This window comes from Indicator indicator, chromosome 17 (genome assembly GCF_027791375.1).
Source record: "Indicator indicator isolate 239-I01 chromosome 17, UM_Iind_1.1, whole genome shotgun sequence".
In the NCBI taxonomy this organism is placed as follows: domain Eukaryota; kingdom Metazoa; phylum Chordata; class Aves; order Piciformes; family Indicatoridae; genus Indicator; species Indicator indicator.
This window is the reverse complement of record NC_072026.1, coordinates 9031588-9056166: the sequence shown is the minus strand read 5'-3', so window position 1 is coordinate 9056166 and position 24579 is coordinate 9031588. Positions and strand designations below refer to the sequence as shown.

Genomic DNA, 24579 nt, shown 5'->3' with positions numbered 1-24579 from the left:
CCCTAGGGCCTCTAACCTGGCTGCACAGACCAGTGGAGCGCAGCGTGTCCCAGCCACACGTCTGTGATCCCATGACTCACCCCTTACATGCCAGCAAAAGAAGCTGCTGTGAAACTACAGACATCACTGCTCCCGGAGAATCCCTCGGTGGCCAGCCAGGAGCTGTGCAAAGGGCTGTGTGCTAGGAGAAGTCAGGCCCATGTTTTGACCAGTATGAAAAGAAAAGGCTGGCTGAGGTAGTCACGGATGAGAATCCCTGGATTTTGCTGCAAGTCCTGCTTGACAATTTATAGTGAAAGCTTTTACTGTGGTGAGAGCAGTACTGCTTCAACTCCACGGACTCTCCCACATCCCTGCCTTCTGTCCCCTTCTATCCTCATCACATGTCCTTCTCTGTCATTTACACAGCAGGAGATACTTTCCATTCAAAACTTACCCACGTTGCAAAAAATGTCCAAGTACCTTCAAATACCATCTTTGCTAGTCAGCCAACATTTTCCTGAAATTCTGTGGGATTTTGGTGCCTCTGTCACTTAAGATAACAGGAGTCTAGGAAACATGTGCCTTTGAATATTTGGCCAGCCACACTTTGCAGTAAGGAAAGAAGGAAGCGTGTAAAAGAAGCAAGGAGGCTGGAGCTAGTCCACTTTCCCTGCAAGGCAGAGATGTTGCAGAGCACTCACAAGGGCTCTTCCACAGAGACACTGCATGTCAACAGTTAACTTCCCTTTGTTCCCATCCAAATGATTAAGGTTAGAAGCTTGCCTGGTGACATCACCAGAGTTTAAACATGCTGGATATGGTCCAGGGAGCCAAAGTTATTGCTGACCCCATGGTTACTGATCCGCTCCGCAAGTAGCTGATGTCTGCTCTCACTTTATGAATTATTTAATGGGTTAAAGATTGGTCAGATCTTCTTTATGCAATGTACAGCTATACAGTGGGCAGGAGGACATAAACATGCATTAACAAGGTTAAAGTCATATACTGTAACTACACTGTTTTCAGCTTGCAGCTTTATTGACTTAATCATGCCAGCACCGCAGCCAACAAATCATTAAATCCATTCCATTCTTTTGCTGGTTACCAACCACAAAAACAGAGGCAGGCAAACACGGAGCAAATCTCAGAGGGGGTGGGGAGCAGCGGTGGGGTGCGGGGCAGAGGGAGAACAGTGGGATCACTATGGAGCGCAGTGCTGGCCTGTCACTGCCAGCACAAAGACGCCAAATCTGTCTTTACAGACTAAGTGGTTTCATGGTTTAAAGTGACACACTCATTTGTTCCTGTTTTGCAATGATTATAGAAAAGAAGAAGGGAGGGGGAGGAATAAAAAGCAAACGGAGCTTCTTCATACCGTAAGAGCATGTGCATGTGTGTAAGCATCCTCACAGAGCCACAGATCTCCTCTGCAAACACACCCCAGAGGCAGGGCAGAGGAGATCTGGGCACTCGGTGCACCCTGGGGGTCTCAGGCTCCACACTGCACTCTCTGCTAATCTGCAGTGAAATGCAGGCATAATTAAGAGTTCAGCATAAAAGAAAAAAGACATGGAGCATTAAATCAGTCCTTCTGCTGCCCTCCAGGAGCACTTTGACCACAGCAAGCAGTGGCAGAAGTCCCTGTTTTCAGACCCAAGTAACAACTTTGCTTTCAGACAAAGGCTTTGATTTTTGACCCGGCACTTACTGTAACTTTTGCTATCCACATCCAGGCCACCTCCAAAAGCTCTCTGTTTGTCAGCAGTGAGGAGAATGCAGCTGCCCACTGCAGTCATCAGACTGCCAAATTACTGTGGCTAGGTGGTTAGTTCAAGACATCCAGGGTTCAAAATGGAGCTGTCAGCTTACCATTTTTGAACTCATGAAATCTTTATTTGTCACTGCTGTCATCCCCATTCATTTCTTGATGGAAATCATCTTATCACCATAAAATACAAGTGGCTTCTTCCGTGCTAGGGGAGCTTCACATCAGGACATGACTCCTCTATGTTACAAGCAGGCTAAGGAGGAAAAATTCAGCATGAACTCCTGGAAACCTCCAGACATCAGAGTGTCTTGCTTCTTTTATTGATGCTAAGACACAGCCTATTTGCAAGTGTTCCAACACGGAGATAACATGCAGTAAACTCCCCCTTCCTGGGGAAGACTCAGCTACACCAGGAGAGATTCCTGGCCCATTTCTATCTATTACAAAAAGCAAGGAGTGGCAAATAAGCTCATTTTTCTTTTTCTTTCCGTTCCCCAGTCCTCCCCTCCCCCCACATTTTCTGGGTACAAGCTGTTTAGAGCTCCCTGTAAGAATAACCTAGATTTTGGGATCTTACCAGTGCAGGGGCTTGGCAGACACGTTTGCACCTTATTCTGAGATACACCACTGCAGATCTTTAGGAACACCTCGTTCTTTTGGTTTTATAGTTGTTTTCTTTAGACCCTAAAAAGCCTTCTTAAGAGTTTGAGTTGCAACCTTGCCTTCTTTTGTTTACTAGTCTCCAGATCCCTATCACCCAGCGACGTCTCCTGGCTCTATATATTGCAAATAAACATGTCATTACATGTGCTGGAGTCGGCCAGAATTCCTCTTAGAAACAGCTGCCAGAGAAGAGCCTGTCCCCCAGCCTCTCACCCTCAGTACTGAGGTGGTGGAACACCATCAAAGGTACTTCTTTCCAGCCACCACACTGGAAAACCAGACAGAAAGGAAAATGCTTTCTGAGACAGAAGTCAGCTATTTAAGGTACTTTCAACTTCCCAGACTTTTGTATACTGGATCTCCACAGCTGAGAATAAAGGTACCTCCAGCAGACATGGAGGTACCACCTAACCACGTTGGCCAGGTTTCCCTCACCACTGACCATCCATCATATATCAGAGGTACACAGTAGGATGAGGCGGAATTAGTCTCTAAAGACCTTTTCCCCCATTGGCCACAGTGGCAGCCTAAATGATGGCAGAGCAAGATGAATCCCAACCAGACACAGAGGAAGGCTGACAACAAGAAGGGCCAAACCCAAAAGTCCCAAGTCCCAAATTAGCACTTCATCGTGTAATTTATTTTGCCTTGTATCCGTGATTCAGTACCCCCAGCTCCGCAAGCCTGCAATTAGCAGTGAGCTCTGCTTTACCCTGCCAGTGCTACCTCCCACCACTGAATCCCAGCTCTGCAGCACTCCTCAGCAGTGAGCACCCACCTTTCCATTTGTGTGTGCTCCCTAAGCTTGTGTGATGGACACGTCAGCCTGGAGAGCACCTTATCATTGACCTGTGCTTATCAAGAGAACATGGAGATGCAGAGGAGGCTCCACCACCACAGTCATTAGCTGACAAGCTGCTTCAAAGGGAAGTGACAGTTGTGGTGATGTTTTAAGACTGACACACCCAGCCAGGAGTAACACAGCAGCTGGGCTATTTATAATCCTTGATTCTAAAGTCTTAAAATAGCAGTGCTTTTATTTTTACATTTTTAGGCACACTTGTATATTCAAGCAACTCCATTCTCAGGCTCCACATCAAACACATCACAGCCAGTCTCAGAAGCGAGAGATGGTGTTCCGTATCTCCCACTGAAAGCAGAGGTGAATTCCCCTCTCCCCATGGCCCCTGTTTCCTTGGTCAATGGGACTGGTGTCCCCAAGCCTATTTACAGGTATTTTCACCTTTAGACTGGCTCTTCCAAATGCACAAAGCAAGGGACATGCAGCATCTGCCTGCTAACATCCAACCACAGCGGAGCAGCAGAGGTGTTTCACAGACTGCAGGACACAGCCACACATGTGCTGCTCTTATCAACAAGCACTGCAAAGTCTCTGGAGGAGCAGATGGGTCCCAAAATCAAGCAGTCGTGATTGTTTGTGTTTTTCTTTAAAAGCAAAAATACAGAAGCAGTCAAACAAACCGTGGCTGCATGTCTGAAGGGAGAGCTCTCTACAGCCTTGGCACCGGCGGAGCTATTTCCTCTCTGATCCCCAGTGCCACAATGTACCTTGGTTGGCATTTCTTAATGACTGGAGCATCCATGTGCTCTTTGTAAAACAATTATAAAATATCCAGGGCAGGAGAATGAATTCCTTGCAGAGCCAAGGTTCCAGCAGACTGCATAGGTGTCAAATGCTAAATCGTTAGGTGTTTTGTTTTAATTGCAGAGTTATTTATACCCTGGAACTTGTTATTAACATAGGAAAAAAACAGAACCTATTGTTGCCCATAATTAAAGGGACTATTATGGGACTGCAAAAGTATGGATGGCCCCAGCCAGACCACCCCTCCTCAGGCAGCAGTGACTAGCATGGGGGAGGAACATTAAATAGAGGCTCCGTTTTCAGAAACTTCCACCAAGAAATTCAGTGGGATGGGTCCCAACATGTGAATCCCAGTTTCTACGCTGAGCCTCACCCCCTCAGCACCCTTTCTCCTGCCTCTGGCCACAAAGCTGGCAAAACGCAGGGGTGCTTTTGGGGGAGAGTACTACAGGGGTACAATCCCACTCTTCCCTATCAGCAAATCCTCTCTGACCAAGGGGCACACAGATAGAACACATCCCGGATTTGGCCAGGAGTTGCATAACCATCCTTGTTAAAATTCAGGATTAACAGGTTATATTTTCATTCGTGAGATTGTTATCTGCCCTGAGAAAGGTTTCCGATTTCACCAGCACTAATCAGGACGCCACAATGGATTTCCGGTCTCTGCAACAAGGCTCGAGAGCCTTTGTACTTTGTGGAGCCGGTTTTAATTCAAATCTAACTGGCAGAACTATTGTAGGCTGCATGTTGAACAGATTAAAATAAGAAAAAAAAAAGTCACTTACACGCTCCTGTACCTTATTTCTAAGTCCATTTCTTACAGACACAAATCCCTCTGACCACTAAAGCATCTGGTAGCTGCGCTACCTTTTCAGGAACGACACCCTCCAGCTCTCCGCCAGCCCTGAGCAAAGATCTCCATTACAGTTTTGTGCTTTAAAAGAAACGTGCCAAGAACCTGCACTGGCACCCACCTCAAGTTCTGGTTTATGCTGTTAAGGATATCATAGAAGATAAGCAGCCTAAAGAGATGACTGTGCCATGGCAGCCTGTGCTCACGAACAGTGCAGGCTGTGTGCCCTATGTCATGCTGTCGGCTCACTGGGCACTTCACATCTTAGTGCTATCAGCCAGACACAACACCCAGGCAGAGGAGATGAAGTTAGCCTAGGAGAACGGTCAAGTACAAAACTACTGATGCCATAATTATAACTGGGAGGCCAAACAGGCTCCCAAGAGGGAGTATCTTTGTGGATAGGGAGGGGGGAGGCTCATTGATGACTGACTTTACCAGACGAGTAAATTAGACCTAGGTTATACCCTTCTTGTTCCTCCCCTGCCTCCACCTCCAAGGACCGTGTGAGTCAGTGGAACTGGAGGGAAAATACACACTAAGTTCTACAGGTGCAGGAATTAAAGAGACATCTACAAAGCTTGCCTCTAGCACTTGATACCAGCTGCAAAATCGGGTTAGCTTGACATTGCTGCTGGAGGTGAACAGACCCAGGGAGGCAGGCTCAGCAGCAGACAGCAAAGCCCCTCTGCAGAACAGGTGAGCTACAAGCTGGCTGTAGCCTCATTGCTAAGGCATGGAAACATATTTTAAATTTAAAAGTTTAAAATTTGGGAGTGGAGTGAGAGCAATTAAGAAAACAAACTCTGTTTTCTGCATAAACATGAGGTTCAAACAGTTTGGGATTATGAGATACGTGCAAACCTGCTAGTCCAGCTTGAGCCAGTTTTGAGAGATGAAGACCCCTGCAAGCTCTCCGAGGTTCAAAAAGGCCTTTAATAGTGTCAGGTCAAGAATATTTCAGATTTGAGGCTCTTTTACTGGTGAGAGCACTACCAAACCAGTCCCAACTAACATGCTGGCTGCCAGACAGCAGTCCGGGAGACCTCCGGAAGCGGCATCGCAACTCCAGAGAGGAAATCTCAAATGTCCTGTAATCCTGCTGCGGGGAAGTGCCACATCGCAGGGGCTCATTCGAAGGCTCTCCCAGTTGGTCCACTTGGACACGGTGCCAGGACCTGCCCGCCCTGACACTCAGCTGCCTCTTCTGAAAGGCTGTCACCACAGATGTCTGCCTGTCACTGCCCTGTCCCTTGCTCCAACCTGCCCCATGCCACAAGCAGCATTCAGAAACCAGGGTAAAAACTAACCCCCCCAAAAAAGTGAGAAGTTACTAGGTTACACTGAAAAGGCTTTTTTCCCCCCTCCCCCTTACTATTTCCCTTTCTGTTCCCATTTGCTGCTAGGCTTGAGGGAAAGGCTGATAAAAGAGTCCAGAAACGTTTGACACTTCTCCCTGAGTTTGGGAGGTTTCCTTGGGACTGCAGCTGCAGCTGCCACAGGGGTCAGCAGGGAGGAGAGAGAGAAGGGCAAGGGAGGGAGAAGGGGAAAAAATGAACAGCTGCAAAGCAATTAAGCCTGCCTCTGCCTTACTGTCCAAAGCAGGAGGCAATCTAATTCAGCCTGGTGCCTCTCTTCCTTCAGCCGTCTGGTGCCTGCCTGGGATTCAGGAAAGGGGCTGTCTGACTGCCCACTTTGTCTGCCGAGCCAAAGGGGCCCTTCCCAGCCACAATTTCCAAAGGAAAGAGATCTTGGCTGGCGGTGTCTCTTCTGAGAAAAACATGCACTGAATGTAGTGGCAGCAGCTTTATAACCCTCTCCTGCCCTTCCTCAGCAAACAACCAAAGTGGAGTTAGAGCAAGAAAATGACCCTGCTGGCTCCTCCGCTCAGCACTTGTCTCCCAGCACAATGAATCAATTAGTGTCTGATCATTATTGTGGTAACTGTATCTTTCACAAGCAAGATTTTATATAGAGATAGAATAAGATGTTTTATACTCATTTCCTTCCTGTCATTCTAATCACGAACTACAGTTAAAAAGACAATGCATTTTAAGTCCCTAATATTTGCAAGCATGCCTTCCAGTTTCACCGCTGGGCTTTTGTTTTCTGCACAGTAAAGGTAGAGGAGGCATGGTGATAAAGGGGAGCCTGTAGTGCAGCTGGGTTAGAAACTCACACAGAAGGTCATCTCTTTTTCGTGTTCCTAATATCAGGGATTACTTTAATTCCTTATTCTGGCCAACTGTTTCAGTTTATAATCCATGGTGCAGGACTCCTTCCAGCATGTCTAAGATGGTACTTGTTCTGCTATTTCTTCAGAAACTGGCAAAATTTTTAGTTGGAAAAATATTAGTGCCAGGGTAAAAGCCTTTTAGCACCCAGTCAGAAAGAGAAAATAGTCTCTGTTAGGACAAGAGGATACAATTCAACTTTACCTTTGTTAAATCTGACAGTAAAACAGCAGGTGGGTACCCTCCCCCTAGCTTAATCCAGGCAGAAATAGGCAAAAAATGAGTATTTTACATGCAACTAGACAGCACTTTATCTTCTGAAAAGCTTTACTGTTATCATAAGCAGGAGGGGAAAAAAAAAAAAAAAAAAGAAATCACAGAGAGAGCAAGAGTTTAGCTCACTATACTGACAAAAACTTAATAAATACAAAAACTGAAGAAACCTGTGTAAACTAAAGCCAGTAGTCTTACACGTGAACCTGGAATGGAGCTGCACAAGCAAGTCAGGAGTTCCTTTCTGATCTTACTCTACATGGGCCCCCTGATGACGGTCATGGTTCTCTTTAAAATTGAAATGTATAGAAATATAGATATATGCCATTTATGTCGGAAAAGCTCAGACTTTGAACTGGGCACAAAATGGATTTGCCCCTCTCTCCCTGTGCTGCTAGCATTTTTCTTTTCTTAATAAAAACTTATTATTAAATGGTCATTTGTTTGTTTGTTTCCCAATTACAATGCAACTTAAACGTTGGGGATTTTTGACAGTCTTAAACTACGTGAAAATTCTGATATGTCTAACAAAACTTTTTTCAGTTAAAGATTTGCTCACATTTCAGGACCATCACACAGTCTGTGGTGATGTTATCAGCACTTCTCTGTTCTTGCTGACCTTAGGCACTCTTAAACCATTAAATACATAATATTTTCTGATAATAGAATACCATTCACATTTCAGTAGCAATAATTCACTTTAATGAGATAAGAACTTACACATCAAATGAGTCTACCTCTGATTTACAAATATTAACACACTTTGGGGAACTGCAGAATCACAAATAATGACATCAAGAGTCTGACACTATTCCTGGAGAACCTGTAACTCCTGGTTACAACAGTAGGCATTTGAAATGTGTAAGGATTGCAAAATCAGATGTTAATCTGCAGCAAACAACACAGGTATGGGCAGTCTGCATTTTTGCCTTAAGCAAACAAGAACCAACAAGACTATTAACGACAGAAAACAGCACCAGTTTCTAACTGAACATATAAATAGGCATTAAAAATGAATGTATTCCTTAAGTGAGTCATTACATTGATAAGGAAACTTTTACAAGAAACTTCATGTTGTTTACAAGTTTCCCATTTAAAAAACTTCTTTCCCTCCCACTCATAACACACTCCAACCTCAGTAAAGAGCTGCAAGAGACACAAACCTGATGCTTAAATCAAACAACACAGAATCATCAATACTGACCCTGGCACCACCAGTTAACTTTTTCTGCAGTGGAATAACGAATGCAATGTAAACACAGACCTTCTTATCAAACTAAGACAAGATTACTCAGCTTTCTCCTGGCACAGGGAGGTTCAGCTCCTTTGGCTCCTGGAGGCTGCTCGCTGGTGCAGGCTGCGTTCAGCCACGCTGCCTTCAGCGGTCCCCCCAGCACAGCGCAGGGCACAGCACTATCGCTGAGCCAAGGACGAAAAATACAGCAGGAATAGCTTAATTCCAGCTCTAAATGAGCTCAGCAGGGAGTCTAAACAGTCAAGTCAATTGCCAGAATTCGCACTTTTCAACCTCGTTCTACTCCTTTGATCAAACCGAATTTTGAGCTACGGCGACTAATGGACTAATAGAGGAAGTCCCAAGGTACCTCTTGGGAGAAGACGGAAAGAAGAAAAAAAGTATCTCGTATCTATTCTGCTAAACGTCAAGTTTCCAGGTAGAAAACTAAAATGCAGCTCTGGAAAGTGTGCTGACTGAGTTGGAAAGGAGGAGAAAAAGGGGGTTGTACGAAACAACAACAGAAAAAATAATGCTCACACGATCATTCATTCATTGCTTAAACACGCCCTTCAGAGCACTGGTAAAAGAAAACAGACTGTCAAATCCAAGTGCCATGTAAACTACCCTTCATTCCAGTACAGTAACAGTTTATACTTAATAGTGCCGGGGAGTAAAGGAAACATTAAACACATTTACTATGCAAAGGGAAGCTTCCGAAAGCCCCGAGTAAATAAGTACTGAGAGAAATGGATTTGTTTATGATAGGGATACATAATACTGGTATCCCAGGATAGTACATCCTCATCTTTCTGGAAAGAGAGGAAACACATTAACATTAGCAGCCTGCAATCACAAAAGAAAAAGAGAAGGGGAAAAGCCTTTGTTAAGATTTTAATTTGCGGGTTTTTTCCTCATTTGCTTTTCTTATTGTTGTGCCTGAGAGGAGGGGGGCAGCTTTTCCTCCTACAAGGGGAAAATTTTGCTTCTGTAATTCATTACTATAAAAAACATACCCAACAAGACTGCAAAGGATCACTTGACTGATTAAAACATAAATTTATTCAAAGTTTGGCATGTTTACAAAATGCTGGTACTAACTCCCAAAGGAAAAAAAAAACACACAACAACAGAAACCCCCAAAATAATTCAAATGTAAACTTGAGCTGAGGGAGGAACAAGTGCATCAAAGCTTCCAACTCCTTTTTTTCTTTTTTTTTTTTGTCATAGCACTAATATGCCATTGCCAATGATTACTGTGCCCTTTGCTGCATCCTTTTCCTCCACCTTTGGTCTTTCTTGAGCACACAAAGACTATAATACATACATGATTCACTGGGCTCTCAGAAATAATCCTGTAGTCGTCCTGGAATGACCTCCCAATGCGGAAATGTAGGTGTGTGTGTTTGAATCTTTACAAGATCAAGCTGTCAATGTAATGTCTTAGACTGGTATATCATACTATTTTGTCTACATTACAGGGTTTACCCTCCTTGTGGGTTGCTTATCAGTTCTGTAATGGGAAAACATAGCTCAGCACAGCTTGTCCATAACCTGCATTCACATCTGCATCTGTCCAACACTGACCCAATGGCATTTTCATTACTTCAATGGGAAATGCTAAATAATTTTGCTGGTTATATAGAGAACATTATTTATGTTTAAGTAAGGTATTTGCTATCTTCCTTCTTGTAACATTCCTATATGCAAAGGGTTAAATTGTAACACGGGATTACTTTTTTATTAGCGGTACTGCTTTTAAGAATTATGTACTGATAATATTTGCCTTTATACCTGCTATGGGAAAAAAAATAACTTTAAGATGTACGTGTAACAGAGTGATTAGCCTTCAAAGCCCTAAGGAGAGCTGCTATGTTCTGATTGTGGATTTCTATCAATCATTAGTGCAGGCTGCTTGAAACAATCCAAAGTGCTCAAGACAGAAATATTACACAGCCAACACACAGACTGATATGCTTCCTAAATGTACAGTTTTTGATGACAGCTCATAATAGTGTTTGGCTTTTAAACCTTAATGTTAACAGCTTTGATGGGACTGCTCCTAATTTGTATTTAAGACCCATTACCTCTTCCTCTAAGCAATCTTTGTGAAACATCATTTGTTCTAGGGGGATATTTGCCATCCAGCATAGCTCTGTAATGGCCGTTAATTCACACCATTTTGCTTGCTCCTGTATTAATCAGCAAACTGTGAATCATCCCAGTGTTTCCAGACTCACAGATGTAGGAGAGAACCACGGAGGCCAGTTCAGTTTCTCTCCCCATTCAGGCACAGAGACAATATCAGTTCCTGTTTACAGCCACGGCTTTGTTTTCCCCCACCCACGCGCTGAAATGCCTCCAAAATGCCCAGAGAAAAAGAAAAAAGAGACTGAGTTCATTTTACCAGGAAAGTTATTTCTAGGTATTCCATCCGAAACAAAACATGTTTGTACTTTTATTTTGTGTGCAGCATTTACTGCAGTGAGGCAGAAATGACAGAGGAGCAGAGCAGAAGGACAAAGTAGGCTGCTCCAGTCACCCCACCCTGCCGAACCGCCGTCCGGCGCCAGGCACATGATTTAACAGCATCTGAGGGACTCATTTATTTGTTTGCTTTTTTATTCTAATTGTTAAATTAGACTTTTGAAAGTATTTCTGCCTTGTGGAACACAGATGTAATTTTAGACTACTACGAAGTAATACGAGGCAGAAATCACCTCCAAAATCAAGGGTACAGTATCACAGCAAAGGAAGTATTAAAATTAAGTATTAATTTAGGCATCAAATCTAAGTTAGTAAGAAGGGCATGCTTTTAGGGAAGTGAGCACATTTTCTGAAAGCCAGCCTGCTTTTAGTTCAAAGTAAGCTCCCAAGATGCCATTTATGAAGAAAGATTCAGAAAATACAATGAACAAACTGATCTTCCACAAATGTGGGAAACAAACGGAATTAAGATGTTCTGATATTAATGGGGATTTACAGCAGAGGTGAAACAAGTTAGGTGTGCAGTAAGGTCATGGAAACCATTTCCTGATTGCTATTCATCAGCATGCCAAGCCATGAACACACCTTTTCAATATAAGGACTGTGGGTGCACTGATTTGTAAGTGAGGATGCAAGTAGTGTGTCCTACCCATCACTAGTCATGTTGTTAATTTTAAGGGTGATACACAGAAGGAAGTTATGGCATTCAATAAGAAGCCAAACAGAGAAGTTCCTTAAGTCTTTCTCTAGATTCCTAGTATGTCTATAACTTCATTGCATCTAAAGGCACTGTTGAGAAAAAAAAAAACCATGTTCAAACCCTTCAAGCCTTTTTGCTTATCTGCTTATAAATGAAAGATTTCTGTATATAGATTAATTCTCCCTCTTTTTTTTTTTCTTTTTGTTTTATGGTAATGAAGAAAGCAAAATGGGTTACTTGAAAAGAAAGCAAGCAAGAAAATCTGCAGTTGGGGCCTGATTCAGCCCAGGAAGATATGTGAACGGTGCTACCAAGCTGCTTAGAAAACCCAAGAGAAATTGCCTGCCTAGGCTGGCAGGATCAGGGTGGTTTTGGTACAAATGGGTCTAACAATATGGTTTCACATCAAAAGAATCACTTTTTAGCATGATATCACCACTTTCCCTATGCCTCTGAGAGAAAAGGTTCTCTTCCAGCCCGCACTTTGGAGCAGAAGGCAACAAGTCTCTGTTGCGTAAAGCTCAAAACCACAAAAACAAGGGGAGGGCTTTTAGAGCTAATGCAGAACCTCTGTGCAATGACACACTGTTCCCACTCACCTCATGGCTGTACAGCCCTGCTAGGAGTGGAGTGGGGAGGATACAGCACTGACACACAGCCTGTGTCCTGGGCATTAAAAGCAGCTTGTCAGTGCCTTGTCCTAAATTTCTCTGGGATAAGTCACATTTCCATCACAATGTAGTCACCATACATGACTACTTCCTCTCCCAGCACCCCTTCCTGGTGGTTACAGTACCTCATCTCTTTTCTTTCCAGGTGGATTTTAATTTATCCAGCATGAGATTCCCATAGATTTGTTTGTGTCTTCAGTGCTAAACTGCTAACAGAACATCTTCCATTCTATTAAACAGGCCATAACTAAGGGAAAGACTCAGATGCAGCTTTGATGTAGTGTCCACATTAATTTCAGATCCAAAAGAGGGGTGAGAGTAGGGGAGGATGCTCCCCACATGGTGTTCAGAAGGATTTGGCCTATTTACAAGCTGCTGCTTTGCAGATTGCTTCCCCTAACAATGTGCTATGTGGTGTCCAAAAGAGCTTTCAGCACAACAGATAGCTAGACTGGAAGGAATGGTTGAGTGCATTGGGCAATGCTGCTAAAGATATCAGTGCCTGTAAACACCTTAAAATAAAATCCAAAGAACTGGGAAGGTTAAGACATGTCTGCAAGGGTTCCACTACAACAAGGAACTGCTTTGAAATATCTGTAGTCTAACAGAGTAAGATAACACGTGCAAAAGAGCAATGAGCTAAGAAGATCAGCTATGAACCATGTTTTTTGTCTTGATCACTGAATTTCTGCAAATTTTGTATTATTGTTGTCATGTTCAGGCCAAACATCTCATTTCTTTCCAAAAGTTTACTCCTTACTTTCCAAACCTTATCTTACATTATTTATTCACAGGAAAGGAAGGGGAAAGGAGAAGATGGCAGTTTCAGTCAAGCTCCTTTCAGACTCTGCTGAGAGAAGGGAGGAGTTTGAAAAAGAAATATCAGCTCAGTTGCAAGTGCACAGATAAATATAAATTCAGAAATGACCATTCAAGAAGATGTTTTTACATCTGTGGAGAGGTCAAACTCCAGGCTCAGCCTTAGTGCTCTCTGTAATCTAGATTCATCACCAGCTTCCTTTATTCACCTATTCAAAGGCACTTAATTAGCTGAAGGGCTTGTTGCTTTGCCTTCAAAAGCTCTCCACTCCCTCAAAGGCTTTGCTTCAGTATTGTGCTACGACTGCTCTTTGAAATCGAATCTGTTTTTCTTCTCCACTGCACTACTTAAAAAAAAGGTAATATTTTATAAACTTTTTTTGTGTGTGGAAAAAAGGGGAAAGGGGAAAGAGGAAAGGAACAGAGATAGAGACAGGGAAAAGAAGGAAAAGGGAAAAGAAGAAGAAGAAAAGAGAAAAGAAAGAGAAAGAAGAAAGAGAAAGAAAAAGAAAAGGAAGAAAAGAAAGAAAAATCGAAAAAAGAAAAATAGGACTAAAAAAGTGACAACAGTGGGGGAAAAAAAGAAAAAGAGAAAAGGAAAGGGGGGAAATACCAGCAGGACCTCATTTAAAGTGGATTTAACACTTAAAGGAAAAAGGAAGGGAGGAAGAGGTGGAGGAGGGGTTTGAAGCTGCAGATGAAATTTGGCCAGGACTTTCGGTCTAATTAATAATCCACGATACTGTAGCTGTTTCATGTGTTCGAAAGACTCCTTGTGACATCTCGGAAATGCCAAATAAAACATGATTTTCCCCTGTACTTGCAAGAGGACTGTATGTACTCAGATGCTGTGGGCTGCATTCTATGTGCTTCCAAACTCTTAATCAATCAGCATCTGAGCTTATAAACATAAAATGCTGCTGAATCAGAACAGCCTCACCTAACAGTCACGGTGTGCTGACTTTTCACAGGCAGAAATAACTTCACGTAACACAGGACACCCAGGAATCAGTCTGTGGTGTTAACATTTTTGTTTATATTAATAAAAACTGTATTTTGTATTCCATTATATTTATTTAACCTTTGACATCTAAGATCTGGGTCACTTTGCTCTTTAGAACAGTGCATTTTCTTCTGTAGTTTTGTTTCTATATTTAGAAAACTCATGCTCAGAAGCAAGAATTTTTGTTTAATCCCCCCCCCCCCCCCCATGCCCCCCTCAAGTGTATTTAATCTAGCTCAGGGGTTTTGGTGTTTCTCTGCAACCTATAATTTACTCTGCCAACTCAGATACTGTATTGCTGCTTTTACCACAGTTAAAGAAACAGTCAAGTCCTTTTCAAATGTGTTTTTTTTTCTGTCTTGAGCGTACTCTTTACTATCTCAAAGACAGTCCACATGCAGTAAAATATAGAATTTTTTATTGCAAATAATATTATTTTCTCTCTGTCTCTTTTATCATTTTCCCTCTACCATCGTTTTTGGCAATGGAGCTAAATAAATACACCCTTCACTGACAATCCAGTATACAACTCTCTGGATGTCAGCAGGAATGCAGAGAGTTCTAAGAATAGCACATTTGGTTCCTACAGTGCAAGCACAGCTCAGAAACGCACAGTGTGTCCCACCCAAACAATGGCTATTTATTAGCCACATCCCCCCAACAAAACAAAACAACCTTTTCACTTGTGTTTTGGATTTCAGCATGTTACACACAGAGCAGTGAGCAATACTGCCCTCCTCCCTGAGACTCAGATTTTAACTCAGGCAAACTTGGGCTTGGAAAAGTAATGGCCACCTAAAGGGTTTCTTTCATTCCAGCCTGAGTTTAAGCTGCACAGATCACCAGCTCGTTTCCCTGCCTTCAGGAGAACCCTCCTTTTGGTTCACAAAGACCTGTGTCTCCTTTAATATTGGTGGGAGGGAAAGAAGAGCACTTCTGGAAGTGGTCATGTACCAGCATTGCTGAAGGCGGAACTCAACCCAATGTATCTGACATGCCAGAATAGGAGATCTGCAAGTACAAACTATTTAGACATGAAAATCAGGCAGATGCCCAATTATTCAACCTGCCTGGGCAAATGCAGATTTCCATGCACCCAAAACCAGCCAGTAAAGTCAAGTGGCTAAGCTTAAGCCCAGTAAACACTGTGTGATAGGCTTGGAGACTATCTTGGACTCCCTGGCATTTACTACCATCTTTATATTGCAGATTTATGAGTCCAGACCTTTGAGTATATTTTCAGTCAGCAAGCATCAGTCCTGCATGAGTGAAATGAAAACCTGCACGTATCCACAAGAGTGATGTTAGCACCAGCAGGCTCTGCAGTACTGCACAATGCAAACTGTCAGGGCCTCAATCAATATCCATCAATGCTCAACAATAAAGCATAGTGCTTCAGATGGGAAAAGATTAGCCCTTATCAGATTTACCAGTTGTCCAGGCAATACAGGATCTGGGATGCAGACTGATTACGCTTAAGAGATATATCATTAAGTATGAGAACAGTAGAGCCGTCAGGCACCAGCACTAACCCAGCTTTGGCAATGTGGAGCCTTTGCTTTAACACACATTAAAACAACAGCAAAAAGCTCACTCTATGTCCCAGTCCCTGCTCTCTTCCCCATGTTGCTCTGCCTGCTACAAGGATCAAATTTCATGGTTTATTGTTCTCCTTCCAACTGGCCACCATCCACATTCTTCTTCCTTACAAAGCTGCACCTCTTGCTCACACACAAAAAAAAGGAGAGTACTATGCCTTCTTTTTATAAATTTTAGTCACATTTACAAACACACACACACACAATAAGGGGATGGCTTTTAAACACTAAACAACATTCCAGGGAACACTATTATTTCTCAAGTGAATTTCTTGTGAATGAAGCTAAAAAGGGCAATTTTCCACCAGAAAATAACTAATTTTTAAAGATGCAGAAGTTGTCTCCCCTGTCTTCTGAATCTTTAATATTCTGCCTTTTAATGAAACAACTGCTGTATGCTTGCAAAGTCCTGTTCATCACCTGCCTCAGGAGAGAATTGGCACCAAGATTCTGCAAAGCTGAAATTCAGCCTTGGGTACACTGCTGGAATACTTTGGAAAGCCACTGGGAATACTTTGTTATAATGGAGAAAAACTGGTACACAGCAGGTTGGGTCCAAAATATCAGTGTCAATATCTTACTGTAAATAAGAAGTCTGTTGCAGACAAATAACAGATCTACATGCTAGACTTAAAGAAACATAGCAAGTATCCAAGAATTCTAAGGTTTCTTACCTAGAATATTTTTTCCATGTCAGTTTTCTTTCAATACAGCACTCAGCGTCCACTTTCTTCTACAACCTTTGCAGTAAAGTTATCAAAACCTAACAAAATGTTCTACTCCTGAACATCCACAATTTTTCTTCAGCAGTTCAACAGACTGTAAAACTGAAGTACTGTCATCTGGTGTATAATTACTGTAATAAGTCTTACTTGTAAAATGAGGGAGGCACCATAAGCTTACCTAACTAGTCTGAAAATGTAAAATGCTCATCACCTGTAATCACTGTCTTAACTGTCCTTGATCTTTACTGATAGCTACCAAATCATAATAACTCTCTCTTTCTGACAGTGAGAATGAGATAAAAATGCAGCCCAGGCAGAGCACTAGGAAAGCTGCTGGAAGAGAGGCTGTTTTGGCCAATTAAAAAGACTCATTGTAGGAATTTTTTTTTTTTTTTTTTTTTTTTTTTGGCTAATCAAAGATGTAGGGGTTTCAGAGGTGTGAGACAAAAATGCAAAGCAGGGAAAAGTAGGGCACAGGAAACCTCAGGAATCCAGCAGGGATGTGGCAATTCCACACACCCAGCAGTGGAGCCAGAAAAAAAAAAAAATCAAAAATGCTCAAAGGTTATGGACATAGGTTCAAAAGTGATCATATTACTGCAGTTAACAACTTCCTAGCCATCATTCAAGATGCAGTAAAAAGCCATCATAAATGTATTCTTCACCCACACTGCCTCCAGACTAAAACGTCTGATGGGCAGTAGTGATTCATGAAGTTGCAGAGACTCACTCACTTTGGTGTATGTCCATCCATACTTCTAGATCCCAAGCCAGCAAGTCCCTCCACTTCGTGTTTAATGTGGGTCTCACTGAACACAAACAGTGTCTTCATGTGCTTAAAGTAACCTAATTGCTTCAGACCTCTGGGGACTCAGGGGCCTCACATTGATAATCCTTTAGAGTGAACTACACATGCCATATAGTTATGAGTTATATATTTGGATAAGCAAATTCAGTAAATCACCAGTCCTTCCCATTTTAAGCTGCTGTATTGTAGCAAGGGAGTATTGAGCATGGACAATGTAGTTTTAGTAAAAGATCCTAAAGTGGCACAGTGGAAAATGCACCTCATTGACTGACCACTAAGAAGCTGTCATTTAGTAACTATCCCATTATTATTCATTGCTATTACATGACAAGGTTACACCAAGTCACCTACAGAACCAGTCACAGCAGGGAAGAAGAATAAAGAAACCCAGGCTTTGGAGAGCATTCTCCAACCAAGCACCATGCTTTTGAGCAGATCCTAGCAGAGCTTCACAGATGTATCTGTGGTTTGCTGGGTGAGAAGTGCTTCAGTCCTTCATGAAGAGTGCCTGTGTGGACAGCTAAGCAGCTTGAAGCGTTCTGCTTCCAAGGTCTTGGTTCAGCCTAACAAGGCTTTGATGATGAGGTTCAATGTTTCCTACTACTCTTCCTAACAAAAGGAGAGCTATTTATTTATTCCTCACACCCATGCTGCTCTCAGACTGCGTCCCTAGCCCTTCCTTGCTCTGAAGTCTCCACAGTGAATCTCCCTTCTCTGGGGCAGTAGAGGGTAGTGCTTCACCCCAAACCTTGAGTCTATGGCAGAAGGTTGCTGGAGGGAAACCAGGGCTGTTCCTCACTCCTGCCAGCCATGTTTTTGCATTTACCAGCTTGGTTGGTATCAAAGATCAACAAAGGGTGGGGAATGGCCCTCATCCAAAGCAGGGCATTGCTTCTGGCAAATGCTAGTAACAAGTATTTCAAGTCTGCCTCCTTGCTATCCGGGAACTCTACAGTTTGACCTGCTGTCCATGAAGGACTCAGATGTTAAATTCACTTCTCTCCCTACCTGGTCTTTTCTAGCCTCAGAAACATAACATGGAGATGAATCTGTTGAAGGGCACTACGGGGAAAAAAAAAAAAAAAAAGGTATTCCCACTTAAAGGAAGATGGGAAACATGGGAACATTTCTACAGCTTACAATATAAACTAAATAAGAATACCACCTATACACATTAAAATTATTTATTTTAGTGGTAGGAAATGTGTTTTGCCTAATGGCACCAAGTTCTCCTCTGGGCTAGAAAAGATAATGCATGGTGGAATTACAGTACATTTCAACTGAAGAAATAAAGCTACTGTGATAAGCACAGATTCTGTTATTGCCCTGTCCATGCATACACTGTGCACACCCCGGAAGTTTAGCCATGTTGCATTCGAAACAGAAAGTAAAAATAAGAAAAATAAATGACTCAATATTTTTCCAGAAGCCCTATGAGACAGAAGACATTCTCACCTGTCTGCTCTGAGATGGCAATGTGGCAGGCTGCATGTGCCTCTGCATCCGATGCGGCTGCATCAGCTGTCGAAACTGCTGCTGGAGGAACTGGCTGCTGTTAGCCTGCTGGGACTGCTGCGTGGCTGCAGACTGCTGCTGCTGCTGCTGGAGATAGTGAATGAGAGATTGCTGCCCTTGTCCTGCTGTCAGAGGTGACATCTTTTGAGTAGCCGACTCTGAGGCAAAGTGAGACAGTGGTTTGGTGTTATTGAAAGAAAACTGGTCTTGGCTAACAGGGTTCTCATTCACCAGACCTGGCTGTAAGCTACTAGATGGCTGTTGCATAATTATGTTCATATTTTTGGACTGGTTTGTTGTCATTGATTTAAAAAGTGAGCTCTGCATACTTGTGGGGTTGCTGGTAGGAGTGATGTTAGAGATTAATGTACCTTGAGGACTGAAGGGCTGCTGATGCAGAGCTGGGCTTGACAGCTTTTCTGGCCTGTATGGTGGCGAAGGTCCAGTATTTGTGGAGGGCATGCTGGCAACCAAGCTGTTCTGTGGACTTTTAATGTTGTTGGCTGGTAAGCTGGCTGCTGTCAGGGTGGGCAGCAGGGAGCTCTGCGGGCTGAAGGGCTGCTGATTCAGAGCCGGACTGGAGAGTTTCTCAGACCCATAAGGAGGAGAGGGGCCATTGGATGTGGTGCTGCTGGAAGTCATGCTTGAAAGCAGAGTGTTTTGAGGACTCTGAATGTTGTTTCCTGGTAAATTGTTAGCAGGCATGCCAGACACCATAACATTTTGAGGACTGAAAGGTTGATGGTGTGGGGATGATCCTGCCCTGTAAGGCGGAGAGAGACCAGGAGGAGACATAGTTGGCCAGCTGGGAGCCTGTACTTGTTGCTTAGTAGTAGACACCTGCTTGCTAGCTGCCAGCTGCTTTAGCTGCTGAGCATGCCAGTTGGAGCCAGGTATGTTGGGTAAGGGTACAGGAAGCATAGGTGGTGGTGGGTTCTTGCTCTGAGCTGCTGTAGAGATGGGGGATGCAGCAGGTTTATTTGAGGCAGGAACTTGGAAGTTAGCTCCAGCAGATGATGGTCTCATCTGAGGAGATCCTCCACTGGTTGGATTGCAGCCTGGAGAAAAATCTTTGTTAGCAACATGGTTCTCCAAGTGGGAAGTTTGTGGAGAGGACTTCGGAGTGGTACTTATGCTGGGTTGAGAATGACTCAGCCCAAGTGGCTCTTCAGCCTTGCTGCACAAAATCTTCTCCAGATCCAGGTCATTGGGAGAAGGATCAGGCATTTTGGTCAGTTCTTCCAATAGATCTTGCAGCTCTTGGTCCACAGACTGTAAGCTGTTTCCTTTCTCATCATAGTGGACAATGTTATTGTTTTGCCCTCCTATTGACCCCTTTTGATTTATTTCTGTGTTGGGTGGCACAGAAAATGGGGAACCAATGCCACCACCATTCATGTGATTGTTTTCAAGGAGAACTGGATGACCAGCGACTCCCAAGGAAGAAGCACTGTGGCTGCTGGAGAAGGGAGAACTTTGCATTTCTGGACATGCCACATTAGGATTGGCACCTTGGCCCATGGCAAGGTTTACATCATCAAGACAAAGTCTTTTACTGTCATTTGGGAAAATGACATCAGGCACACCACCAGAGGCAGGAGAGCTATCATCTTCCAGTTTTCTTTTAATGGATCCCTGTAACTGTGAAAATAAAGAAAGAACATGTTATTGACATTCTAACATGCTCTCTAGTTCCACAGTGTAACACTGGGTTGGAGATAGAGAAAATTATATCATACCATTAAAAAAACCCAATCATATGAGACAAATTCAATCAGGATTTAAGTAGCTAAAACTTTGCTGAAATTAAAAGAGTTGTAGTCAGACAAAGGCTAAATCTCACATGTTGGCCTTAAAACAGATGTTAAAGCTATAAAATACTGTCATGTGAACTGTAATGGAAGTTTTTTAAATAGTTTCTGGTACCATTTCAATTAAGACATTATACTCCTTGCATAACAAACATGCCAGCATTTTTATGGTAACATTTTTTAGGTCTAAATGGCATATTTAAATGAAATCCTGAACTGAATTTAGTGACCTTCTGCCAGTGACTCGGATGAAATTCAGACCTGAGACAACTAAATTGTTTTACGTTCTTTATAGGCAGAACATCTGAAATAACTGGCATACTTTCCAAACAAACCAAAACCAAAACAAATTCTCAACTATCTATCTAAACAGACTTTCCAGTTTCCTAAGCACAGATGTTTTAGATTTCAGAAGCAGTAAATAAGAGCTAAACATTTTATTTTTCTGTTTATTCTTCTAAGGCAGTATGAGCTTTGGTCTTTTGGAGGATTGCAACTCATTCATAAAAATGGAATTGTTTTCAAAATGCAGTTATATAAATATCTTGATGTACAAGAAATGGTTGAGTTGTAAATCCACAGACAGCAAGAAAGAAACCCCTGCCTTCTACTGAAGTGAAACTGAAAACAATGCTTCTAATACTAATTCAGTGTGATATGGCAATCTCTTCCAAATATAATCATCTGTGGCTTTCAATTTTAACAAGCCTGACCTGTATGTCATAGGATTAACCAGACATTAACATCGGTGCTTCAGGTTAAGGGAAATAAGGATTATGTCCTTGTTTATCAATGGAAGAGTTAGCATTTAGAAACATATTTAATCAGCAATGGCAAAACCATAGAAGGTGGTTCACATGAAGCCTCTCCCAGCTCTGGCCTACAATTCCAAGCGCTGCCAGTCAACTAGTAGCAGGAAAAATATTCATACCTTGTAACAGCTTGTATTACCAAAGAAGCCCTGCCACCAACCCCAGTGTAACCAGATCCACTCCAGGGCTGTGGTGGCTACAGCTGACTCCTAAATGTTACACTAATTATTAAGCACATCATAATTTTGCTTAAGTCACTACAGGAGTGTCACAGGACTGTCCCCACAGGGTGTATGAAGACTGCAGGGCAGAGGATGGGCACATCTTGTGTGGCTCCTTCTGCAATGTGCACATGAAGGTCACTGTGCAAATGGCCAAGGTCCACCCATCTTCAGGCAATTGACCACAAATATGCACTGTTCTGACTTGGGAATATGGGAGAGCTGTCTGGTGGCTCACTCAACTGAACTCACACAAGAGCTGTTTTCTTGCTTGCTTCTAAACTCGTGGGTGGGCAGAGGATTGCAGCTTTGTGCCTACCCTTGCCTAGGCTATAGACGTAGTTTAGGATCGGTATTGGACGCTGCTGTGCTGGTATCCATCTTACAGACATTTGGAGGAGAGTGAGAGGATTCAAGTTGCTTGTACACGATCATCATGGCAGATGGAAGAGCAGGTCTGCATGCTGCAGAGATGTAACCTGCTGATCAGGTTTTAGGAGGAGTTCACTTTACCCTCCATCAACAGACAAGAGTTTTGAATGGCACTGTGGAAAAGAGACCTTCTTGCACAGCTATCTTCCCCTTACTCTCTAGGAGTTATCCCTTACTAGAGCAATTAGGGCTTTTCTCCTATGACTTCTAGTTGCATTGCTTTAACATGGGCTGCACTCAGAAACCACTGGGAAGAGAGATCTGATACTGAATGTGGAGCATTGCTTTCAGTGCACCATTCACTGGCTACCTTACAGCCCTTTTTGGCCAGCAGTGCTACACATGGTGTGAATTGCTGCCCTGCAAGAGGCTGCTTGATACCACAGCCAGAGACAGCTGAGGCATCAGCGATTCAATAATTCCTCTGGGCTGATGAGCCCAGAATTTGCTTAGCTTTAAGAAATGGAACAAGGTCTAAATCTTCTCCCAATTGTTGGTCTAATGATGGATAAAATTGTTTTCCTTCATTTTCTTCAAGAAAACTAAGCCAGAGTTGCATGTTTTGACAAATGTTGCACTGTGTAGGCTGAAACATGTTGGTAGAGCATAACTACATATATTTAAACCCAGACATGTATAGAGAATCTTCACAGGGGCTTCACACATCCAAAATAAACACATTGTGTTTCCAAGTTGCACCCTGGGAACCTTCAGGCAGGAAGTGGTGGGGGATCTCCCATACTTGGCCAGCTGACATGCTGGCATGCATGTCCTTGCCAATGATTCTTTTGCCATAGGACATTCCTATGCTCTGAGTTACTGGGGGAAAAAATTGGGCTTTCTAAACACTTTGAAAAATAGTTTTTTTAACTGTTGCACTGGGGAGTAATTGTGATGGGAAAACAAAACTCCATTTCCCCAAGACTATTACTAGCTATAAAGAGATAAAATAAGGCTATAGCTTTCAGATGGCACAGACATTCCAAAACTGGGACAAGATTTTTAAATAGGATGCTGTTGCTTAGCCCTCATGAGTAGCCTGGCTGTAAGAGAGGCAGTGACATTGGGTGTCATGTTCTCTTGAAAAGCGAGAATCCTGTTTCCCAGGCGAGTATTTGCACAAGGACCATAAAATCTGGAAGACAAATTTCCACCAGTGCAGGCACACAGTTTAGTAGCATTGCTTTTGCTTAAGACAGATTCGACTACAGACCCAAATTTGAGAGAGAGAGATACCATCCTTAAAGCAACCAAACAAATCACAGAATAATCCTGGTTAGAAGGGACACCTGGGTATCATCAAGCACATCACAAATGCAAAGAAAAAACAGATAACAGTATTTCACCAGGCACTTAAGTTTGAACTATCATCTATACACAGAAATCCCCTCCTGGGCTGGGCAGGCTGGCTGGGAGGTTTGTTTCAATGTTCACCACTGAGACACAGGTGGTTTTCACTCCCATACAGCATGCTCTGCTCTCTGCTGGTGCTATCTGAGGAGCCAGTATTTTTCTCCCCAAGCCTCAGTGACTGCTCTCCATGAACGTGTCACCATGGCAGCCCTGCCCAGTGCAGGGCACAGTAACGAGTTTCATCTGATGGGGACACTGGCTGGCTCAGACATGCTAACAAAAATGGTGGCAAGAGATCATCACTGAGTACCACAGCTTTTAGGAGAAGGAGTTCTTGACCTAACTAATTCAAGAAGCTGCTTGTTGCAAATCATTCATCCAGTCTTCTCAGATGCCTCAAGACCATCTCTTTAAGGTCTGTCTATCCTTTTCTAGACACTTCTCTTACTAAAAACATTTTTACTGCCCATTTCCTTCATCTAGCCAAGGATTCCCCAGTAAGAAGTGCATTTATTCCAACTCTTTCTCCTCCTCTTTGAAAGGGCATATGCTATTTGACATAAACTGTGACCAAAATAATTCTTCCCCTTTCTCTGCTGATTTATATATTGGACAGCTGTTTCAAACTGAGTACCTGAGAACAGATAGAAATATTTTAGAAACACGTAACACACATACTTAAGGTGGCTGGAGGCTGTCTGTGGCTATGTATGAGAGGGCTTCGTTCATGTGCAAGCAAGGACGAAGCAGAGGAGCAACAAAGAGGCTCCTGCGACCTTGGCAAAATTCATTAAAATGCATCAGCATGCACAGGCTAAGTTCTGTTTGGGAATACCTGGGAAACAAAGGCTGGGAGTATTCGATTATGAGTTCTGCATTATCTCAAGTTTGCTTTTAGAAGTGAGAGTGCCATGATCTCAGCACTACCATCCTCCCAAAGCCAACAGACTGTCTTTCGGGGAAAGTCCCGAGTTAGAAAACGCAGCGCTGTGAGCTTTCAACAGCAGC

The 24579-nt window shown here is 43.0% G+C and overlaps 1 protein-coding gene across 1 annotated transcript in view; it reads right to left on the bottom strand.

Moving 5' to 3' along the window:
* Window positions 1-24579, bottom strand: part of MAMLD1 (mastermind like domain containing 1) — an 83389-nt gene that overhangs the window by 14228 nt on the left and 44582 nt on the right. The window contains exon 2 of the mRNA XM_054388532.1: window positions 18883-20583. Within this exon, the coding sequence (XP_054244507.1) occupies window positions 18883-20583 (1701 nt within the window). The remainder of the gene's footprint in view (window positions 1-18882; window positions 20584-24579) is intronic.